The sequence below is a fragment of the Hypanus sabinus genome (genome assembly GCF_030144855.1).
Source record: "Hypanus sabinus isolate sHypSab1 chromosome 5 unlocalized genomic scaffold, sHypSab1.hap1 SUPER_5_unloc_4, whole genome shotgun sequence".
Classification (NCBI taxonomy): domain Eukaryota; kingdom Metazoa; phylum Chordata; class Chondrichthyes; order Myliobatiformes; family Dasyatidae; genus Hypanus; species Hypanus sabinus.
Genome location: NW_026778920.1, coordinates 30,001 through 50,744, shown reverse-complemented (window position 1 = coordinate 50,744; position 20,744 = coordinate 30,001). Strand labels below are relative to the sequence as shown.

At 56.6% G+C, this 20,744-nt stretch overlaps 1 protein-coding gene across 1 annotated transcript in view; it reads left to right on the top strand.

Moving 5' to 3' along the window:
• The window catches only part of LOC132385445 (nuclear factor 7, brain-like), a 118,571-nt gene extending 102,335 nt beyond the window's left edge, over positions 1-16,236 (top strand). The window contains exon 6 of the mRNA XM_059957522.1: positions 15,215-16,236. Within this exon, the coding sequence (XP_059813505.1) occupies positions 15,215-15,747 (533 nt within the window). The 3' untranslated portion in view covers positions 15,748-16,236. The remainder of the gene's footprint in view (positions 1-15,214) is intronic.
• The last annotated feature ends 4,508 nt before the right edge of the window (positions 16,237-20,744 follow it).

The following is a 20,744-nucleotide window of genomic DNA, read 5'->3' as shown; positions in this document are numbered from 1 at the left end:
AGACTCGTCTCTTCATCCCTCACCCCTCCTCGGTCCACAGTCACCTCAGAGTCGTCTCATCATCCCTCACCCCTCCTCAGTCCACAGTCACCTCAGAGTCGTCTCTGCATCCCTCACTCCTCCTCTGTCCACAATCACCTCAGACTCGTCTCATCATCCCTCACCCCTCCTCAGTCCACAGTCACCTCAGACTCATATCATCATACCTCGCCCCTCCTCAATTCCACAGTCACCTCACCCCTCCTCAGTCCACAGTCACCTCAGAGTCGACTCATCATCCCTCACCCCTCCTCACTCCACAGTCACCTCAGACTCCTCATCATCCTTCACCCCTCCTCAGTCCACAGTCACCTCAGACTCGTCTCATCATCCCTCACCCCTCTTCAGTCCACAGTCAGCTCAGAGTCGTCTCTTCATCCCTCACCCTCCTCAGTCCACAGTCACCTCAGAGTCGTCTCTTCATCCCTCACCCTCCTCAGTCCACAGTCACCTCAGACTCGTCTCATCATCCCTCACCCCTCTTCAGTCCACAGTCACCTCAGAGTCGTCTGTTCATCCCTCACTGCTCCTCTGTCCACAATCACCTCAGAGTCGTCTCATCATCCCTCACCCCTCCTCAGGTTCAATCACCTCAGAGTCGTCTCATCATCCCTCACCCCTCCTCAGTCTACAGTCACCTCAGACTCATATCATCATACCGCGCCCCTCCTCAATTCCACAGTCACCTCATACTGCTCATCATCCCTCACCCCTCCTCAGTCCACAGTCACCTCATACTCCTCCAAACATCCCTCACCCCTCCTCAGTCCACAGTCACCTCATACTCATCCAAACATCCCTGACCCCTCCTCAGTCCACAGTAACCTCATACTCATCCAAACATCCCTCACCCCTCCTCAGTCCACAGTCACCTCAGAGTCGTCTCATCATCCCTCACCCCTCCTCAGTCCACAGTCACCTCAGACTCATATCATCATACCTCGCCCCTCCTCAATTCCACAGTCACCTCATACTCCTCATCATCCCTCACCCCTCCTCAGTCCACAGTCAACTCAGACTCCTCATCATCCCTCATCCCTCCTCAGATTCAATCACCTCAGACTCCTCTCTTCATCCGTCAACCCCCCTCAGTCCACAGTCACCTCAGACTCCTCATCATCCTTCACCCCTCCTCAGTCCACAGTCACCTCAGACTCGTCTCATCATCCCTCACCCCTCCTCAGGTTCAATCACCTCAGAGTCGTCTCATTATCCCTCACCCGTGCTCAGTCCACAGTCACCTCAGACTCGTCTCATCATCCCTCACCCGTCCTCAGTCCACAGTCACCTCATACTCGTCCAATCTTCCCTCACTCCTCCTCAGTCCACAGTCACCTCAGACTCATATCATCATACCTCGCCCCTCCTCAATTCCACAGTCACCTCATACTCCTCATCATCCCTCACCCCTCCTCAGTCCACAGTCAACTCAGACTCCTCATCATCCCTCATCCCTCCTCAGAATCAATCACCTCAGACTCCTCTCTTCATCCGTCAACCCCCCTCAGTCCACAGTCACCTCAGACTCCTCATCATCCTTCACGCCTCCTCAGTCCACAGTCACCTCAGACTCGTCTCATCATCCCTCACCCCTCCTCAGGTTCAATCACCTCAGAGTCGTCTCATTATCCCTCACCCGTGCTCAGTCCACAGTCACCTCAGACTCGTCTCATCATCCCTCACCCGTCCTCAGTCCACAGTCACCTCATACTCGTCCAATCTTCCCTCACTCCTCCTCATTCCACAGTCACCTCAGACTCATATCATCATACCTCGCCCCTCCTCAATTCCACAGTCACCTCATACTCCTCATCATCCCTCACACCTCCTCAGTCCACAGTCAACTCAGACTCCTCATCATCCCTCATCCCTCCTCAGATTCAATCACCTCAGACTCCTCTCTTCATCCGTCAACCCCCCTCAGTCCACAGTCACCTCAGACTCCTCATCATCCTTCACCCCTGCTCAGTCCACAGTCACCGCAGACTCGTCTCCTCATCCCTCACCCCTCCTCAGTCCACAGTCACCTCAGACTCGTCTCTTCATCCCTCACCCCTCCTCAGTCCACAGTCACCTCAGACTCGTCTCCTCATCCCTCACCCCTGCTCAGTCCACAGTCACCTCAGACTCGTCTCATCATCCCTCACCCGTCCTCAGTCCACAGTCACCTCATACTCGTCCAATCTTCCCTCACTCCTCCTCAGTCCACATTCACCGCAGACTCTTCATCATCCCTCACCCCTCCTCAGTCCACAGTCACCTCAGACTCATATCATCATACCTCGCCCCTCCTCAATTCCACAGTCACCTCATACTCCTCATCATCCCTCACCCCTCCTCAGTCCACAGTCACCTCATACTCATCCAAACATCCCTGACCCCTCCTCAGTCCACAGTAACCTCATACTCATCCAAACATCCCTCACCCCTCCTCAGTCCACAGTCACCTCAGAGTCGTCTCATCATCCCTCACCCCTCCTCAGTCCACAGTCACCTCAGACTCGTCTCCTCATCCCTCACCCCTCCTCAGTCCACAGTCACCTCAGACTCGTCTCTTCATCCCTCACCCCTCCTCAGTCCACAGTCACCTCATACTCGTCCAATCTTCCCTCACTCCTCCTCAGTCCACATTCACCGCAGACTCTTCATCATCCCTCACCCCTCCTCAGTCCACAGTCACCTCAGACTCGTCTCCTCATCCCTCACCCCTCCTCAGTCCACAGTCACCTCAGACTCGTCTCCTCATCCCTCACCCCTCCTCAGTCCACAGTCACCTCAGACTCGTCTCCTCATCCCTCACCCCTGCTCAGTCCACAGTCACCTCAGACTCGTCTCATCATCCCTCACCCGTCCTCAGTCCACAGTCACCTCATACTCGTCCAATCTTCCCTCACTCCTCCTCAGTCCACATTCACCGCAGACTCTTCATCATCCCTCACCCCTCCTCAGTCCACAGTCACCTCAGACTCGTCTCCTCATCCCTCACCCCTCCTCAGTCCACAGTCACCTCAGACTCGTCTCTTCATCCCTCACCCCTCCTCAGTCCACAGTCACCTCAGACTCGTCTCTTCATCCCTCACCCCTCCTCAGTCCACAGTCACCTCAGACTCGTCTCCTCATCCCTCACCCCTCCTCAGTCCACAGTCACCTCAGACTCGTCTCTTCATCCCTCACCCCTCCTCAGTCCACAGTCACCTCATACTCGTCTCATCATCCCTTGCCCTCCTCAGTCCACAGTCACCTCAGACTCATCTCTTCATTCCTCGCCCCTCCTCAGTCCACAGTCACCTCAGACTCGTCTCATCATCCCTCACCCTCCTCAGTCCACAGACACCTCAGACTCGTCTCATCATCCCTCACCCTCCTCAGTCCACAGTCACCTCATACTCGTCCATTCTACCCTCACCCCTCCTCAGTCCACAGTCACCTCAGACTCGTCTCATCATCCCTCACCGCTCCTCAGTCCACAGTACCCTCAGACTCATCATCCCTCACCCGCTCAGTACACAGTCACCTCAGACTCGTCTCATCATCACTCACCCTCCTCTGTCCACGGTCACCGCAGACTCGTCTCTTCATCCCTCACCCCTCCTCAGTGCAGTCACCTCAGACTCGTCCAATCGTCCCTCACCCCTCCTCAGTCCACAGTCACCTCATACTCGTCTCTTCATCCCTCACCACTCCTCAGTCCACAGTCACCTCAGACTCGTCTCATCATCCCTCACCCCTCCTCAGTCCACAGTCACCTCAGAGTCGTCTCATCATCCCTCACCGCTCCTCAGTCCACAGTAACCTCAGACTCATCATCCCTCACCCCTCCTCAGTCCAGTCACCTCAGACTCGTCTCATCATCCCTCCCCCCTCCTCAGGTTCAATCACCTCAGAAACGTCTCATCATCCCTCACCCCTCCTCACTCCACAGTCACCTCAGACTCGTCTCTTCATCCCTCACCCCTCCTCAGTCCACAGTCATCTCATACTCGTCCAATCTTCCCTCACCCCTCCTCAGTCCACAGTCACCTCAGAGTCGTCTCATCATCCCTCACTCCTCCTCACTCCACAGTCACCTCAGATTCGTCTCTTCATTCCTCGCCCCTCCTCAGTCCACAGTCACCTCATACTCGTCCAATCTTCCCTCACCGCTCCTCAGTCTACAGTCACCTCAGACTCGTCTCATCATCCCTCACCACACCTCAGTCCACAGTCACCTCAGACTCGTCTCCTCATCCCTCACCCCTCCTCAGTCCACAGTCACCTCAGACTCGTCTCCTCATCCCTCACCCCTCCTCAGTCCACAGTCACCTCAGACTCGTCTCCTCATCCCTCACCCCTCCTCAGTCCACAGTCACCTCATACTCGTCTCATCATCCCTTGCCCTCCTCAGTCCACAGTCACCTCAGACTCATCTCTTCATTCCTCGCCCCTCGTCAGTCCACTGTCATCTCAGACTCGTCAAATCATCCCTCACCCATCCTGTCCACAGTCACCTCAGACTCGTCTCATCATCCCTCACCCTCCTCAGTCCACAGTCACCTCAGACTCGTCTCATCATCCCTCACCCTCCTCAGTCCACAGTCACCTCATACTCGTCTCATCATCCCTCACCGCTCCTCAGTCCACAGTCACCTCAGACTCATCATCCCTCACCCGCTCAGTACACAGTCACCTTAGACTCGTCTCATCATCACTCACCCTCCTCAGTCCACAGTCACCGCAGACTCGTCTCTTCATCCCTCACCCCTCCTCAGTGCAGTCACCTCAGACTCGTCCAATCGTCCCTCACCCCTCCTCAGTCCACAGTCACCTCATACTCGTCCAATCGTCCCTCACCCCTCCTCAGTCCACCGTCACCTCAGAGTCGTCTCATCATCCCTCACCCCTCCTCACTCCACAGTCACCTCAGAGTCGTCTCATCATCCCTCACCCCTCCTCAGTCCACAGTCACCTCATACTCGTCCAATCGTCCCTCACCCCTCCTCAGTCCACAGTCACCTCAGAGTCGTCTCATCATCCCTCACCCCTCCTCACTCCACAGTCACCTCAGAGTCGTCTCATCATCCCTCACCCCTCCTCCCTCCACAGTCACCTCAGATTCGTCTCTTCATCCCTCCCCCCTCCTCAGTCCACAGTCACCTCAAACCCCTCTCTTCATCAGTCACCCCTCCTCAGTCCACAATCACCTCAGACTCGTCTCATCATCCCTCACCCCTCCTCAGTCCATAGTCACCTCAGACTCGTCTCATCATCCCTCACCCCTCCTCAGTCCATAGTCACCTCAGACTCCTCATCATCCCTCACCCCTCCTCAGTCCACAGTCACCTCAGACTCCTCTCTTCATCCGTCACCCCTCCTCAGTCCATAGTCAACTCAGACTCGTCTCATCATCCCTCACCCCTCCTCAGTCCATAGTCACCTCAGACTCGTCTCATCATCCCTCACCCCTCCTCAGTCCACAGTCACCTCAGACTCCTCATCATCCCTCACCCCTCCTCAGTCCACAGTCACCTCAGACTCGTCTCCTCATCCCTCACCCCTCCTCAGTCCACAGTCACCTCAGAGTCGTCTCATCATCCCTCGCCCTCCTCAGTCCACAGTCACCTCAGACTCATCTCATCATTCCTCGCCCCTCCTCAGTCCACAGTCACATCAGAGTCGTCTCATCATCCCTCACCCTCCTCAGTCCACAGTCACCTCATACTCGTCCAATCTACCCTCACCCCTCCTCAGTCCACAGTCACCTCAGAGTCGTCTCATCATCCCTCACCGCTCCTCAGTCCACAGTAACCTCAGACTCATCATCCCTCACCCCTCCTCAGTCCACAGTCACCTCAGAGTCGTCTCATCATCCCTCACCCCTCCTCAGTCCACAGTCACCTCAGACTCGTCTCATCATTCCTCACCCCTCCTCAGTCCACAGTCACCTCAGACTCGTCTCATCATCCCTCACCCCTCTTCAGTCCACAGTCAGCTCAGAGTCGTCTCTTCATCCCTCACCCTCCTCAGTCCACAGTCACCTCAGAGTCGTCTCTTCATCCCTCACCCTCCTCAGTCCACAGTCACCTCAGACTCGTCTCATCATCCCTCACCCCTCTTCAGTCCACAGTCACCTCAGTCGTCTGTTCATCCCTCACTGCTCCTCTGTCCACAATCACCTCAGAGTCGTCTCATCATCCCTCACCCCTCCTCAATTCCACAGTCACCTCAGACTCCTCATCATCCCTCACCCCTCCTCAGATTCAATCACTCAGATTCAATCACCTCAGACTCCTCTCTTCATCCGTCAACCCCCCTCAGTCCACAGTCACCTCAGACTCCTCATCATCCTACACCCCTCCTCAGGTTCAATCACCTCAGAGTCGTCTCATCATCCCTCACCCCTCCTCAGTCTACAGTCACCTCAGACTCGTCTTATCATCCCTCACCCCTCCTCAGTCCACAGTCACCTCAGACTCCCCTCATCATCCCTCACCCCTCCTCAGTCCACAGTCACCTCAGACTCGACCAATCTTCCCTCACCCCTCCTCAGTCCACAGTCACCTCAGACTCGTCTCATCATCCCTCACCCCTCCTCAGTCCACAGTCACCTCAGACTCGTCTCATCATCCCTCACCCTCCTCAGTCCACAGTCACCTCAGACTCGTCTCATCATCCCTCACCCCTCCTCAGTCCACAGTCACCTCAGACTCGACCAATCTTCCCTCACCCCTCCTCAGTCCACAGTCACCTCAGACTCGTCTCATCATCCCTCACCCCTCCTCAGTCCACAGTCACCTCAGACTCGTCTCATCATCCCTCACCCCTCCTCAGTCCACAGTAACCTCATACTCATCCAAACATCCCTCACCCCTCCTCAGTCCACAGTCACCTCAGACTCATATCATCATACCGCGCCCCTCCTCAATTCCAGTCACCTCATACTCCTCATCATCCCTCACCCCTCCTCAGTCCACAGTCAACTCAGACTCCTCATCATCCCTCACCCCTCCTCAGTCCACAGTCACCTCAGACTCGTCTCTTCATCCCTCACCTCTCCTCAGTCCACAGTCACCTCATACTCGTCCAATCTTCCCTCACCCCTCCTCAGTCCACAGTCACCTCAGACTCGTCTCATTATGCCTCACCCTTCCTCAGTCCACAGTCACCTCAGAGTCGTCTCATCATCCCTCACCCCTCTTCAGTCCACAGTCACCTCAGTCTCGTCTCTTCATCCCTCACCCCTCCTCAGTCCACAGTCACCTGAGAGTCGTCTCATCATCCCTCACCCCTCCTCAGTCCACAGTCACCTCATACTCATCCAAACATCCCTCACCTCTCCTCAGTCCACAGTCACCTCAGACTCGTCACATCATCCCTCACCCCTCCTCAGTCCACAGTCACCTCAGGCTCGTCTCATCATCCCTCACCCCTCCTCAGTCCACAGTCACCTCAGACTCCTCATCATCCTTCACCCCTCTTCAGTCCACAGTCACCTCAGAGACATCTCATCATCCCTCACCCCTCCTCACTCCACAGTCACCTCAGAGTCGTCTCATCATCCCTCACCCCTCCTCAGTCCACAGTCACCTCATACTCGTCCAATCTTCCCTCACCCCTCCTCAGTCCACATTCACCGCAGACTCTTCATCATCCCTCACCCCTCCTCAGTCCACAGTCACCTCAGACTCGTCTCATCATCCCTCACCCCTCCTCAGTACACAGTCACCTCACCCCTCCTCAGTCCACAGTCGCCTCAGAGTCGTCTCATTATCCCTCACCCCTCCTCAGTCCACAGTCACCTCAGACTCGTCTCATCATCCCTCACCCCTCCTCAGTCCACAGTCACCTCAGAGTCGTCTCTGCATCCCTCACCCCTCCTCAGTCCACAGTCACCTCAGACTCATATCATCATACCTCGCCCCTCCTCAATTCCACAGTCACCTCACCCCTCCTCAGTCCACAGTCACCTCAGAGTCGACTCATCATCCCTCACCCCTCCTCACTCCACAGTCACCTCAGACTCCTCATCATCCTTCACCCCTCCTCAGTCCACAGTCACCTCAGAGTCGTCTCATCATCCCTCACCCCTCCTCAATTCCACAGTCACCTCAGACTCCTCATCATCCCTCACCCCTCCTCAGATTCAATCACTCAGATTCAATCACCTCAGACTCCTCTCTTCATCCGTCAACCCCCCTCAGTCCACAGTCACCTCAGACTCCTCATCATCCTACACCCCTCCTCAGGTTCAATCACCTCAGAGTCGTCTCATCATCCCTCACCCCTCCTCAGTCTACAGTCACCTCAGACTCGTCTTATCATCCCTCACCCCTCCTCAGTCCACAGTCACCTCAGACTCCCCTCATCATCCCTCACCCCTCCTCAGTCCACAGTCACCTCAGACTCGACCAATCTTCCCTCACCCCTCCTCAGTCCACAGTCACCTCAGACTCGTCTCATCATCCCTCACCCCTCCTCAGTCCACAGTCACCTCAGACTCGTCTCATCATCCCTCACCCTCCTCAGTCCACAGTCACCTCAGACTCGTCTCATCATCCCTCACCCCTCCTCAGTCCACAGTCACCTCAGACTCGACCAATCTTCCCTCACCCCTCCTCAGTCCACAGTCACCTCAGACTCGTCTCATCATCCCTCACCCCTCCTCAGTCCACAGTCACCTCAGACTCGTCTCATCATCCCTCACCCCTCCTCAGTCCACAGTAACCTCATACTCATCCAAACATCCCTCACCCCTCCTCAGTCCACAGTCACCTCAGACTCATATCATCATACCGCGCCCCTCCTCAATTCCAGTCACCTCATACTCCTCATCATCCCTCACCCCTCCTCAGTCCACAGTCAACTCAGACTCCTCATCATCCCTCACCCCTCCTCAGTCCACAGTCACCTCAGACTCGTCTCTTCATCCCTCACCTCTCCTCAGTCCACAGTCACCTCATACTCGTCCAATCTTCCCTCACCCCTCCTCAGTCCACAGTCACCTCAGACTCGTCTCATTATGCCTCACCCTTCCTCAGTCCACAGTCACCTCAGAGTCGTCTCATCATCCCTCACCCCTCTTCAGTCCACAGTCACCTCAGTCTCGTCTCTTCATCCCTCACCCCTCCTCAGTCCACAGTCACCTGAGAGTCGTCTCATCATCCCTCACCCCTCCTCAGTCCACAGTCACCTCATACTCATCCAAACATCCCTCACCTCTCCTCAGTCCACAGTCACCTCAGACTCGTCACATCATCCCTCACCCCTCCTCAGTCCACAGTCACCTCAGGCTCGTCTCATCATCCCTCACCCCTCCTCAGTCCACAGTCACCTCAGACTCCTCATCATCCTTCACCCCTCTTCAGTCCACAGTCACCTCAGAGACATCTCATCATCCCTCACCCCTCCTCACTCCACAGTCACCTCAGAGTCGTCTCATCATCCCTCACCCCTCCTCAGTCCACAGTCACCTCATACTCGTCCAATCTTCCCTCACCCCTCCTCAGTCCACATTCACCGCAGACTCTTCATCATCCCTCACCCCTCCTCAGTCCACAGTCACCTCAGACTCGTCTCATCATCCCTCACCCCTCCTCAGTACACAGTCACCTCACCCCTCCTCAGTCCACAGTCGCCTCAGAGTCGTCTCATTATCCCTCACCCCTCCTCAGTCCACAGTCACCTCAGACTCGTCTCATCATCCCTCACCCCTCCTCAGTCCACAGTCACCTCAGAGTCGTCTCTGCATCCCTCACCCCTCCTCAGTCCACAGTCACCTCAGACTCATATCATCATACCTCGCCCCTCCTCAATTCCACAGTCACCTCACCCCTCCTCAGTCCACAGTCACCTCAGAGTCGACTCATCATCCCTCACCCCTCCTCACTCCACAGTCACCTCAGACTCCTCATCATCCTTCACCCCTCCTCAGTCCACAGTCACCTCAGACTCGTCTCATCATCCCTCACCCCTCTTCAGTCCACAGTCAGCTCAGAGTCGTCTCTTCATCCCTCACCCTCCTCAGTCCACAGTCACCTCAGAGTCGTCTCTTCATCCCTCACCCTCCTCAGTCCACAGTCACCTCAGAGTCGTCTCTTCATCCCTCACCCTCCTCAGTCCACAGTCACCTCAGAGTCGTCTCTTCATCCCTCACCCTCCTCAGTCCACAATCACCTCAGAGTCGTCTCATCATCCCTCACCCCTCCTCAATTCCACAGTCACCTCAGACTCGTCTCATCATCCCTCACTCCTCCTCTGTCCACAATCACCTCATACTCCTCATCATCCCTCACCCCTCCTCAATTCCACAGTCACCTCAGACTCCTCACCATCCCTCACCCCTCCTCAGATTCAATCACCTCAGACTCCTCTCTTCATCCGTCAACCCCCCTCAGTCCACAGTCACCTCAGTCTCCTCATCATCCTACACCCCTCCTCAGGTTCAATCACCTCAGAGTCGTCTCATCATCCCTCACCCCTCCTCAGTCCACAGTCACCTCATACTCCTCCAAACATCCCTGACCCCTCCTCAGTCCACAGTCACCTCATACTCATCCAAACATCCCTGACCCCTCCTCAGTCCACAGTAACCTCATACTCATCCAAACATCCCTCACCCCTCCTCAGTCCACAGTCACCTCAGAGTCGTCTCATCATCCCTCACCCCTCCTCAGTCCACAGTCACCTCAGACTCATATCATCATACCTCGCCCCTCCTCAATTCCACAGTCACCTCATACTCCTCATCATCCCTCACCCCTCCTCAGTCCACAGTCAACTCAGACTCCTCATCATCCCTCATCCCTCCTCAGATTCAATCACCTCAGACTCCTCTCTTCATCCGTCAACCCCCCTCAGTCCACAGTCACCTGAGAGTCGTCTCATCATCCCTCACCCCTCCTCAGTCCACAGTCACCTCGGATTCGTCTCATCATCCCTCACCCCTCCTCAGTCCACAGTCACCTCAGACTCCTCATCATCCCTCACTCCTCCTCAGTCCACAGTCACCTCAGACTCGTCTCATCATCCCTCACCCCTCCTCAGTCCACAGTCACCTCACCCCTCCTCAGTCCACAGTCACCTCAGACTCGTCTCATCATCCCTCACCCCTCCTCAGTCCACAGTCACCTCAGACTCGTCTCATCATCCCTCAACCCTCCGCAGTCCACAGTCACCTCAGACTCCTCGTCATCCCTCACCCCTCCTCACTCCACAGTCACCTCAGACTCACCATCATCCCTCACCCCTCCTCAGTCCACAGTCATCTCAGACTCATCATCCCTCACCCCTCCTCAGTCCACAGTCACCTCAGACTCCTCATCATCCCTCACCCCTCCTCAGTCCACAGTCACCTCAGACTCGTCTCATCATCTCACCCCTCCTCAGTCCACAGTCACCTCAGACTCATCATCCCTCACCCCTCCTCAGTCCACAGTCACCTCAGACTCCTCATCATCCCTCACCCCTCCTCAGTCCACAGTCACCTCAGACTCGTCTCATCATCTCTCACCCCTCCTCAGTCCACAGTCACCTCAGACTCGTCTCATCATCCCTCACCCTCCTCAGTCTACAGTCACCTCAGACTCATCATCCCTCACCCTCCTCAGTCTACAGTCACCTCAGACTCATCATCCCTCACCCCTCCTCAGTCCACAGTCACCTCAGACTCATCATCCCTCACCCCTCCTCAGTCCACAGTCACCTCAGACTCATCATCCCTCACCCCTCCTCAGTCTACAGTCACCTCAGACTCATCATCCCTCACCCCTCCTCACTCCACAGTCACCTCAGACTCACCATCATCCCTCACCCTCCTCAGTCCACAGTCACCTCAGACTCCTCTCTTCATCCCTAACCCCTCCTCAGTCCACAGTCACCTCAGAGTCGTCTCATCATCCCTCACCCCTCCTCACTCCACAGTCACCTCAGACTCGTCTCATCATCCCTCACCCCTCTTAAGTCCACAGTCACCTCAGACTCACCATCATCCCTCACCCCTCCTCAGTCCACAGTCAACTCAGACTCCTCATCATCCCTCATCCCTCCTCAGATTCAATCACCTCAGACTCCTCTCTTCATCCGTCAACCCCCCTCAGTCCACAGTCACCTGAGAGTCGTCTCATCATCCCTCACCCCTCCTCAGTCCACAGTCACCTCGGATTCGTCTCATCATCCCTCACCCCTCCTCAGTCCACAGTCACCTCAGACTCCTCATCATCCCTCACTCCTCCTCAGTCCACAGTCACCTCAGACTCGTCTCATCATCCCTCACCCCTCCTCAGTCCACAGTCACCTCACCCCTCCTCAGTCCACAGTCACCTCAGACTCGTCTCATCATCCCTCACCCCTCCTCAGTCCACAGTCACCTCAGACTCGTCTCATCATCCCTCAACCCTCCGCAGTCCACAGTCACCTCAGACTCCTCGTCATCCCTCACCCCTCCTCACTCCACAGTCACCTCAGACTCACCATCATCCCTCACCCCTCCTCAGTCCACAGTCATCTCAGACTCATCATCCCTCACCCCTCCTCAGTCCACAGTCACCTCAGACTCCTCATCATCCCTCACCCCTCCTCAGTCCACAGTCACCTCAGACTCATCATCCCTCACCCCTCCTCAGTCTACAGTCACCTCAGACTCATCATCCCTCACCCCTCCTCAGTCCACAGTCACCTCAGACTCATCATCCCTCACCCCTCCTCAGTCCACAGTCACCTCAGACTCATCATCCCTCACCCCTCCTCAGTCTACAGTCACCTCAGACTCATCATCCCTCACCCCTCCTCACTCCACAGTCACCTCAGACTCACCATCATCCCTCACCCTCCTCAGTCCACAGTCACCTCAGACTCCTCTCTTCATCCCTAACCCCTCCTCAGTCCACAGTCACCTCAGAGTCGTCTCATCATCCCTCACCCCTCCTCACTCCACAGTCACCTCAGACTCGTCTCATCATCCCTCACCCCTCTTAAGTCCACAGTCACCTCAGACTCACCATCATCCCTCACCCCTCCTCAGTCCACAGTCAACTCAGACTCCTCATCATCCCTCATCCCTCCTCAGATTCAATCACCTCAGACTCCTCTCTTCATCCGTCAACCCCCCTCAGTCCACAGTCACCTGAGAGTCGTCTCATCATCCCTCACCCCTCCTCAGTCCACAGTCACCTCGGATTCGTCTCATCATCCCTCACCCCTCCTCAGTCCACAGTCACCTCAGACTCCTCATCATCCCTCACTCCTCCTCAGTCCACAGTCACCTCAGACTCACCATCATCCCTCACCCCTCCTCAGTCCACAGTCACCTCAGACTCGACTCATCATCCCTCACCCCTCCTCAGTCCACAGTCACCTCAGACTCCTCATCATCCCTCACCCCTCCTCAGTCCACAGTCACCTCAGACTCATCATCCCTCACCCTCCTCAGTCTACAGTCACCTCAGACTCATCATCCCTCACCCCTCCTCAGTCCACAGTCACCTCAGACTCATCATCCCTCACCCCTCCTCAGTCCACAGTCACCTCAGACTCATCATCCCTCACCCCTCCTCAGTCTACAGTCACCTCAGACTCATCATCCCTCACCCCTCCTCACTCCACAGTCACCTCAGACTCACCATCATCCCTCACCCCTCCTCAGTCCACAGTCACCTCAGACTCACCATCATCCCTCACCCCTCCTCAGTCCACAGTCATCTCAGACTCATCATCCCTCACCCCTCCTCAGTCCACAGTCACCTCAGACTCGTCTCATCATCCCTCACCCCTCCTCAGTCCACAGTCACCTCAGTCTCGTTTCATCATCCCTCACCCCTCTTCAGTCCACAGTCACCTCAGTCTCGTCTCATCATCCCTCACCCCTCCTCAGTCCACAGTCACCTCAGACTCGTCTCATCATCCCTCACCACTCCTCAGTCCACAGTCACCTCAGACTCGTCTCATCATCCCTCACCCCTCCTCAGTCCACAGTCACCTCAGACACGTCTCTTAATCCCTCACCCCTCTTCAGTCCACAGTCACCTCAGTCTCGTCTCTTCATCCCTCACCCCTCTTCAGTCCACAGTCACCTCAGACTCGTCTCATCATCCCTCACCCCTCTTCAGTCCACAGTCACCTCAGTTTCGTCTCTTCATCCCTCACCCCTCTTCAGTCCACAGTCACCTCAGTCTCGTCTCTTCATCCCTCACCCCTCTTCAGTCCACAGTCACCTCAGTCTCGTCTCATCATCGCTCACACTTCCTCAGTCCACAGTCACTTCAGACTCCGCATATTCTCTCACCCTCCTCAGCTCACAGTCACCTCCGACTAATCATCGCTCACACTTCCTCAGACTCCTCACACCTCATCCCTCCTCAGTCCACAGTCACCACAGACTCCTCATCATCACTCACCCCTCACATTATCCTCATTATCACCCCCCCCCCCCGATCCCTGGGGCCGCGTTGCCCGAGTTCCCCCCCCCCCCCGATGGGGCCGCGCTGCCCGTCTCCCCCACCCCCGATCCCCGGGGCCGCGTTGCCCGAGTTCCCCCCCCCCCCCCGATGGGGCCGCGCTGCCCGTCTCCCCCACCCCCGATCCCCGGGGCCGCGTTGCCCGAGTTCCCCCCCCCCCCGATGGGGCCGCGCTGCCCGTCTCCCCCACCCCCGATCCCTGGGGCCGCGTTGCCCGAGTTTCCCCCCCCCCCGATGGGGCCGCGCTGCCCGTCTCCCCCACCCCCGATCCCCGGGGCCGCGTTGCCCGAGTTCCCCCCCCCCCGATGGGGCCGCGCTGCCCGTCTCCCCCACCCCCGATCCCCGGGGCCGCGCTGCCCGAGTCTCCCCCCGATCCCGGGGCCGCGTTGCCCGAGTTCCCCCCCCCCGATGGGGCCGCGCTGCCCGTCTCCCCCACCCCCGATCCCCGGGGCCGCGCTGCCCGAGTCTCCCCCCGATCCCGGGGCCGCGCTGCCCGAGTCTCCCCCCGATCCCCGGGGCCACGCTGCCCGAGTCTCCCCCCGATCCCCGGGGCCGCGCTGCCAGTGTCGCCCACCGATCCCGGGGCCGCGCTGCCCGAGTCTCCCCCCGATCCCCGGGGCCACGCTGCCCGAGTCGCCCCCCGATCCCCGGGGCCACGCTGCCCGAGTCTCCCCCCGATCCCCGGGGCCGCGCTGCCCGAGTCTCCCCCGATCCCCGGGGACTCTCTAATTCTCTGCTTCTCCCCCCAGTCTCTGTCACCCTGGATGTGGAAACGGCGAATCCGTGTCTCGAGGTGTCTGAGGATCGGAAGAGTGTGAGACGGACCGAGACCTGGAGGAATCTCCCTGACACCGGGAAGAGGTTCACAGTCTGTGCTTGTGTGCTGGGATCGGAGGGATTCACATCGGGGAGACATTACTGGGAGGTGGAGGTGACAGGGAATCGGGGCTGGTGTCTGGGAGTCGCCGCAGAGTCTGTGGAGAGGAAGAGAAGGGTCACACGGAGACCGGAGACCGGATTCTGGACCATCGGGCGGGTTGATGACGTGTTCGCGGTTTTCACCTCCCCTGTGTCCCGTCTCCCGGCCGGTCCCATTCCCGGGAGGGTGGGAGTTTATCTCAGTTACGAGTCCGGGACAGTTTCATTTTACAACGCGGAGACCAAGTCCTATCTCCACACCTTCACTGGGAATAAATTCACGGAGAAACTTTATCCTTTCTTCTGGACTGAAACTCCAAACGAGTGGCTGAGAGTCTGCTCCGGTTCCTCTCCGGGTCTGTAAACGGGTCGGGTCCCGGGACCGGCGTTATTGGAATATTAAAGTTGCATTATTTGCCGTGTAACCAAAACTATGTAGTCAGTTTGCTATGCATGTATCCAAGATGAAATCCTAGGAATTTAGAAGAGAATGGTGTGTTAATGTATTAACGAAAGGTAACGATAGAGATGTAGATTAGAACATAATTAAGTCACGAAGTATTAAGAATGTAAACTTGCTATTTGCTAGAGAATGAAATCTTTGGAATGTAATAGACAATGGTGTGTTAATGAAAGGTAGCTAAGAGATGTAGATTAGAACATGATTATGTCAATGGGTAGAAACAATAGGGACAAGATGTACTTGTGGTACGTGTGATACGCGACTACAGCAAGTGGACCAGGAGTTTGCGATAAAAAATGCCGTGTCCGAGGATCGGTGGCCAATCAGCGACTAGCTCAATGACTGTCTCAGCTTTGATTTGCAAATTAAAGTTTAACCCTTCTTGAAGAATCTTCTGCGTCTCTTGGTCATTTCTGGGGCACGAGAAACCACGCCAGGGGCAGATGGAGAGGGTGGGGAGGAGTTTGTGGGGGATGGGCAGATGGAGAGTGTCGGGAGGAGTGTGGGGGGTGTGGACAGATGGAGTGTCTGGGGGATGGGGAGATGGAGAGGATGGGGAGGAGTGTGTGGGGGATGGGCAGATGGAGAGGGTAGGGAGGAGTTTGTGGGGGATGGGGAGATGGAGAGGATGGGGAGGAGTGTGGGGGATGGTCAGATGGAGAGAGTGGGGAGGTGTGTGTGGGTGTCGGGCTAATGGAGAGGGTGGGGAGGAGTGTGTGGGTGATGGGCAGATGGAGAGGGTAGGGAGGAGTTTGTGGGGGATGGGCAGATGGAGAGTGTCGGGAGGAGTGTGTGGGGGATGGGCAGATGGAGAGGGTGTGGAGGAGTGTGAGGGATGGGCAGATGGTGAAAGTGGGGAGGTGTGTGTGGGTGATGGGCTAATGGAGAGGGTGGGGGAGTGTGTGGGGGATGGGCAGATGGAGAGTGTCGGGAGGAGTGTGTGGGGGATGGGTAGATGGAGAGGGTGGGGAGGAGTGTGTGGGTGATGGGCAGATGGAGAGGGTGGGGAGGAGTGTGTGGGTGATGGGCAGATGGAGAGGATGGGGAGGAGTGTGTGGGTGATGGGCAGATGGAGAGGGTGGGGAGGAGTGTGTGGGTGATGGGCAGATGGAGAGGGTGGGGAGGAGTGTGTGGGTGATGGACAAATGGAGAGGGTGGGGAGGAGTGTGTGGGTGATGGGCAGATGGAGAGGGTGGGGAGGAGTGTGTGGGTGATGGGCAGATGGAGAGGATGGGGAGGAGTGTGTGGGTGATAGACAGATGGAGAGGGTGGGGAGGAGTGTGGGGGGTGGTCAGATGGAGAGGGTGGGTAGGAGTGTGTGGGTGATGGACAAATGGAGAGGGTGGGGAGGAGTGTGTGGGTGATGGGCAGATGGAGAGGGTGGGGAGGAGTGTGTGGGTGATGGGCAGATGGAGAGGGTGGGGAGGAGTGTGTGGGTGATGGACAAATGGAGAGGGTGGGGAGGAGTGTGTGGGTGATGGGCAGATGGAGAGGGTGGGGAGGAGTGTGTGGGTGATGGGCAGATGGAGAGGATGGGGAGGAGTGTGTGGGTGATAGATGGAGAGGGTGGGGAGGAGTGTGGGGGGTGGACAGATGGAGAGGGTGGGTAGGAGTGTGTGGGGGATGGTCAGATGGAGAGAGTGGGGAGGTGTGTGTGGGTGACGGGCTAATGGAGAGGGTGGGGAGGAGTGTGTGGGTGATGGGCAGATGGAGAGGGTGGGGAGGAGTGTGTTGGTGATGGGCAGATGGAGAGAGTGGGGAGGAGTTTGTGGGTGATGGGCACATGCTGAGGGTGGGGGATGGACAGATGGAGAGGGTGGGGAGGAGTGTGGGGGGTGATGGACAGATGGAGAGGGTGGGGAGGAGTGTGTGGGGGATGGGCAGATGGAGAGAGTGGGGAGGAGTGTGTAGTTGATGGGCAGATGGAGAGGGTGTGGAGGAGTGTGTGGGTGATGGGCAGATGGAGAGGGTGTGGAGGAGTGTATGGGGGATGGTCAGATGGAGAGGGTGGGGAGGAGTGTGTAGGTGATGGACAGATGGAGAGGGTGGGGAGGAGGGTGAGGGTGATGGTCAGATGGAGAGGGTGGGGAGGAGTGTGTGGGTGATGGGCAGATGGAGAGGGTGGGGAGGAGTGTGTGGGTGATGGACAAATGGAGAGGGTGGGGAGGAGTGTGTGGGTGATGGGCAGATGGAGAGGGTGGGGAGGAGTGTGTGGGTGATGGGCAGATGGAGAGGATGGGGAGGAGTGTGTGGGTGATAGATGGAGAGGGTGGGGAGGAGTGTGGGGGGTGGACAGATGGAGAGGGTGGGTAGGAGTGTGTGGGGGATGGTCAGATGGAGAGAGTGGGGAGGTGTGTGTGGGTGACGGGCTAATGGAGAGGGTGGGGAGGAGTGTGTGGGTGATGGGCAGATGGAGAGGGTGGGGAGGAGTGTGTTGGTGATGGGCAGATGGAGAGAGTGGGGAGGAGTTTGTGGGTGATGGGCACATGCTGAGGGTGGGGGATGGACAGATGGAGAGGGTGGGGAGGAGTGTGGGGGGTGATGGACAGATGGAGAGGGTGGGGAGGAGTGTGTGGGGGATGGGCAGATGGAGAGAGTGGGGAGGAGTGTGTAGTTGATGGGCAGATGGAGAGGGTGTGGAGGAGTGTGTGGGTGATGGGCAGATGGAGAGGGTGTGGAGGAGTGTATGGGGGATGGTCAGATGGAGAGGGTGGGGAGGAGTGTGAGGGTGATGGTCAGATGGAGAGGGTGGGGAGGAGTGTGTAGGTGATGGACAGATGGAGAGGTTGGGGAGGAGGGTGAGGGTGATGGGCAGATGGAGAGAGTGGGAGGAGTGTGTGGGTGATGGGCAGATGGAGAGGTTGGGGAGGAGTGTGTGGGTGATGGGCAGATGGAGAGTGTGGGGGATGGGTAGATGGAGAGAGTGGGAGGAGTGTGTGGGTGATGGGCAGATGGAGAGGGTGGGAGGAGTGTGTGGGTGATGGGCAGATGGAGAGGGTGGGGAGGAGTGTGTGGGTGATGTGCGGATGGAGAGGGTGGGGAGGAGTGTGTGGGTGACGGGCAGATGGAGAGGGTGGGGAGGAGTGTGTGGGTGACGGGCAGATGGAGAGGGTGGGGAGGAGAGTTTGGGGGATGGACAGATGGAGAGGGTGGGGAGGAGTGTATGTGTGATGGGCAGATGGAGAGGGTGGGGAGGAGTGTGTGGGTGATGGGCAGATGGAGAGGGTAGGGGAGGAGTGTGTGGGTGATGGACAGATGGAGAGGGTGGGGAGGAGAGTTTGGGGGATGGACAGATGGAGAGGGTGGGGAGGAGAGTTTGGGGGATGGGCAGATGGAGAGGGTAGGGGAGGAGTGTGTGGGTGATGGACAGATGGAGAGGGTGGGGAGGGGAGTGTTGGTGATGGTCAGATGGAGAGGGTGGGGAGGAGTGTGTGGGGGATGGACAGATGGAGAGGGTGGGGAGGAGTGTGTGGGGGATGGGCAGATGGAGATGGTGGGGAGGAGTGTGTGGGTGATGGGCAGATGGAGAGGGTGGGGAGGAGTGTGTGGGTGATGGACAGATGGAGAGGGTGGGGAGGAGTGTGGGGGTGATGGAGAGATGGAGAGGATGGGGAGGTGTGTGGGGGGATGGACAGATGGAGAGGGTGGGGAAGGAGGGGAAAGAGATAGGGTTGATGGTCTGGTGGATCAGGAGGAGAGACAATTAAACAGGAAAGGTGACGGAGAGGGAGCGACCACCAGAAGTTTGAGAAATCGATGATGATGCCGTCAGGTTGCCGGCCACCCTGGTGGAACATGAGGAGCCGATCCTCTAATTTACCAGACAAGTAGGGCCGGGATCTCCACATTGAATCAGATATTCAGTTTAAGACCAGAAAGCCACAATATCAGAAGTGGTTTGCTGCCTGACCTGCTGATTTCCTCCAGTCATCCCCATCCACTGCCCTCTCCCCATTCCCTTTGATCTCCTGGCTAATCAAGAACCTATCGATCTCTGCGTTAAACACACCCAGTGTCTCGGTCTCCACAGCCGCTCATGGCAACAAGTTCCACAGATTTACCATGCAGATTTTCTCTGCATCTCAGTTCTGAATGGACGTCCTTTAATCCTGAAGTCGTGACTTCTTGTCCTTGAATCCTCTTCCATCACAAATAACTTTGCCAACTCTAATCTGTTCAGGCCTTTTAACATTTGGAGTGTTTCTGTGAGATCCCCCCCTCATTCTCCTGAACTCCAGGGAATACAGCCCAAGAGTTGACAGACATTCCTCATACAGTAACCCTTTCATTCCTGGAATCATTCTCGTGAATCTTCTCTGAACCCTCTCCAATGTCAGTGTATCCTCTCTAAAATAAGGAGACCAAAACTACACACAATACTCCAAGTGTGATCTCACGAGAGCTTCAGAGCCTCAACATCACATCCCTGCTCTTATATTCTACACGTCTAGAGATGAATGTCAACATTGCATTTGCCTTCTTCACCACCGACTCAACCTGTAGGGTGTCCTGCACAAGGAATCCCAAGTCCCTTTGCATCTCTGCATTTTGCATTCTCTCCCCATCTACATAATAGACTGATCGTTTATTTCTTCCACCGAAGTGCATTACCATACACTTTCCAACATTGTAATTCATTTGCCACTTCTTTCCCCATTCCTCTGAACTATCTAAGTCTCTCTGCAGGCTCTCTGTTTCCTCAACACTACCCACTCCTCCACCTATCTTTGTATCATCAGCAAATTTAGCCAGATATCCATGCTTTAGCCTAGTCCCTGTTTCTACCAGTGTCATTGGTACGAACATGTACCAAGACTTCTGGCTGGTCACACTTTGTCTTCAGAATCCTCGGGCAGACTGTGTTGGTCATTGACGCAACAGAGAAATTTAAATGGTGA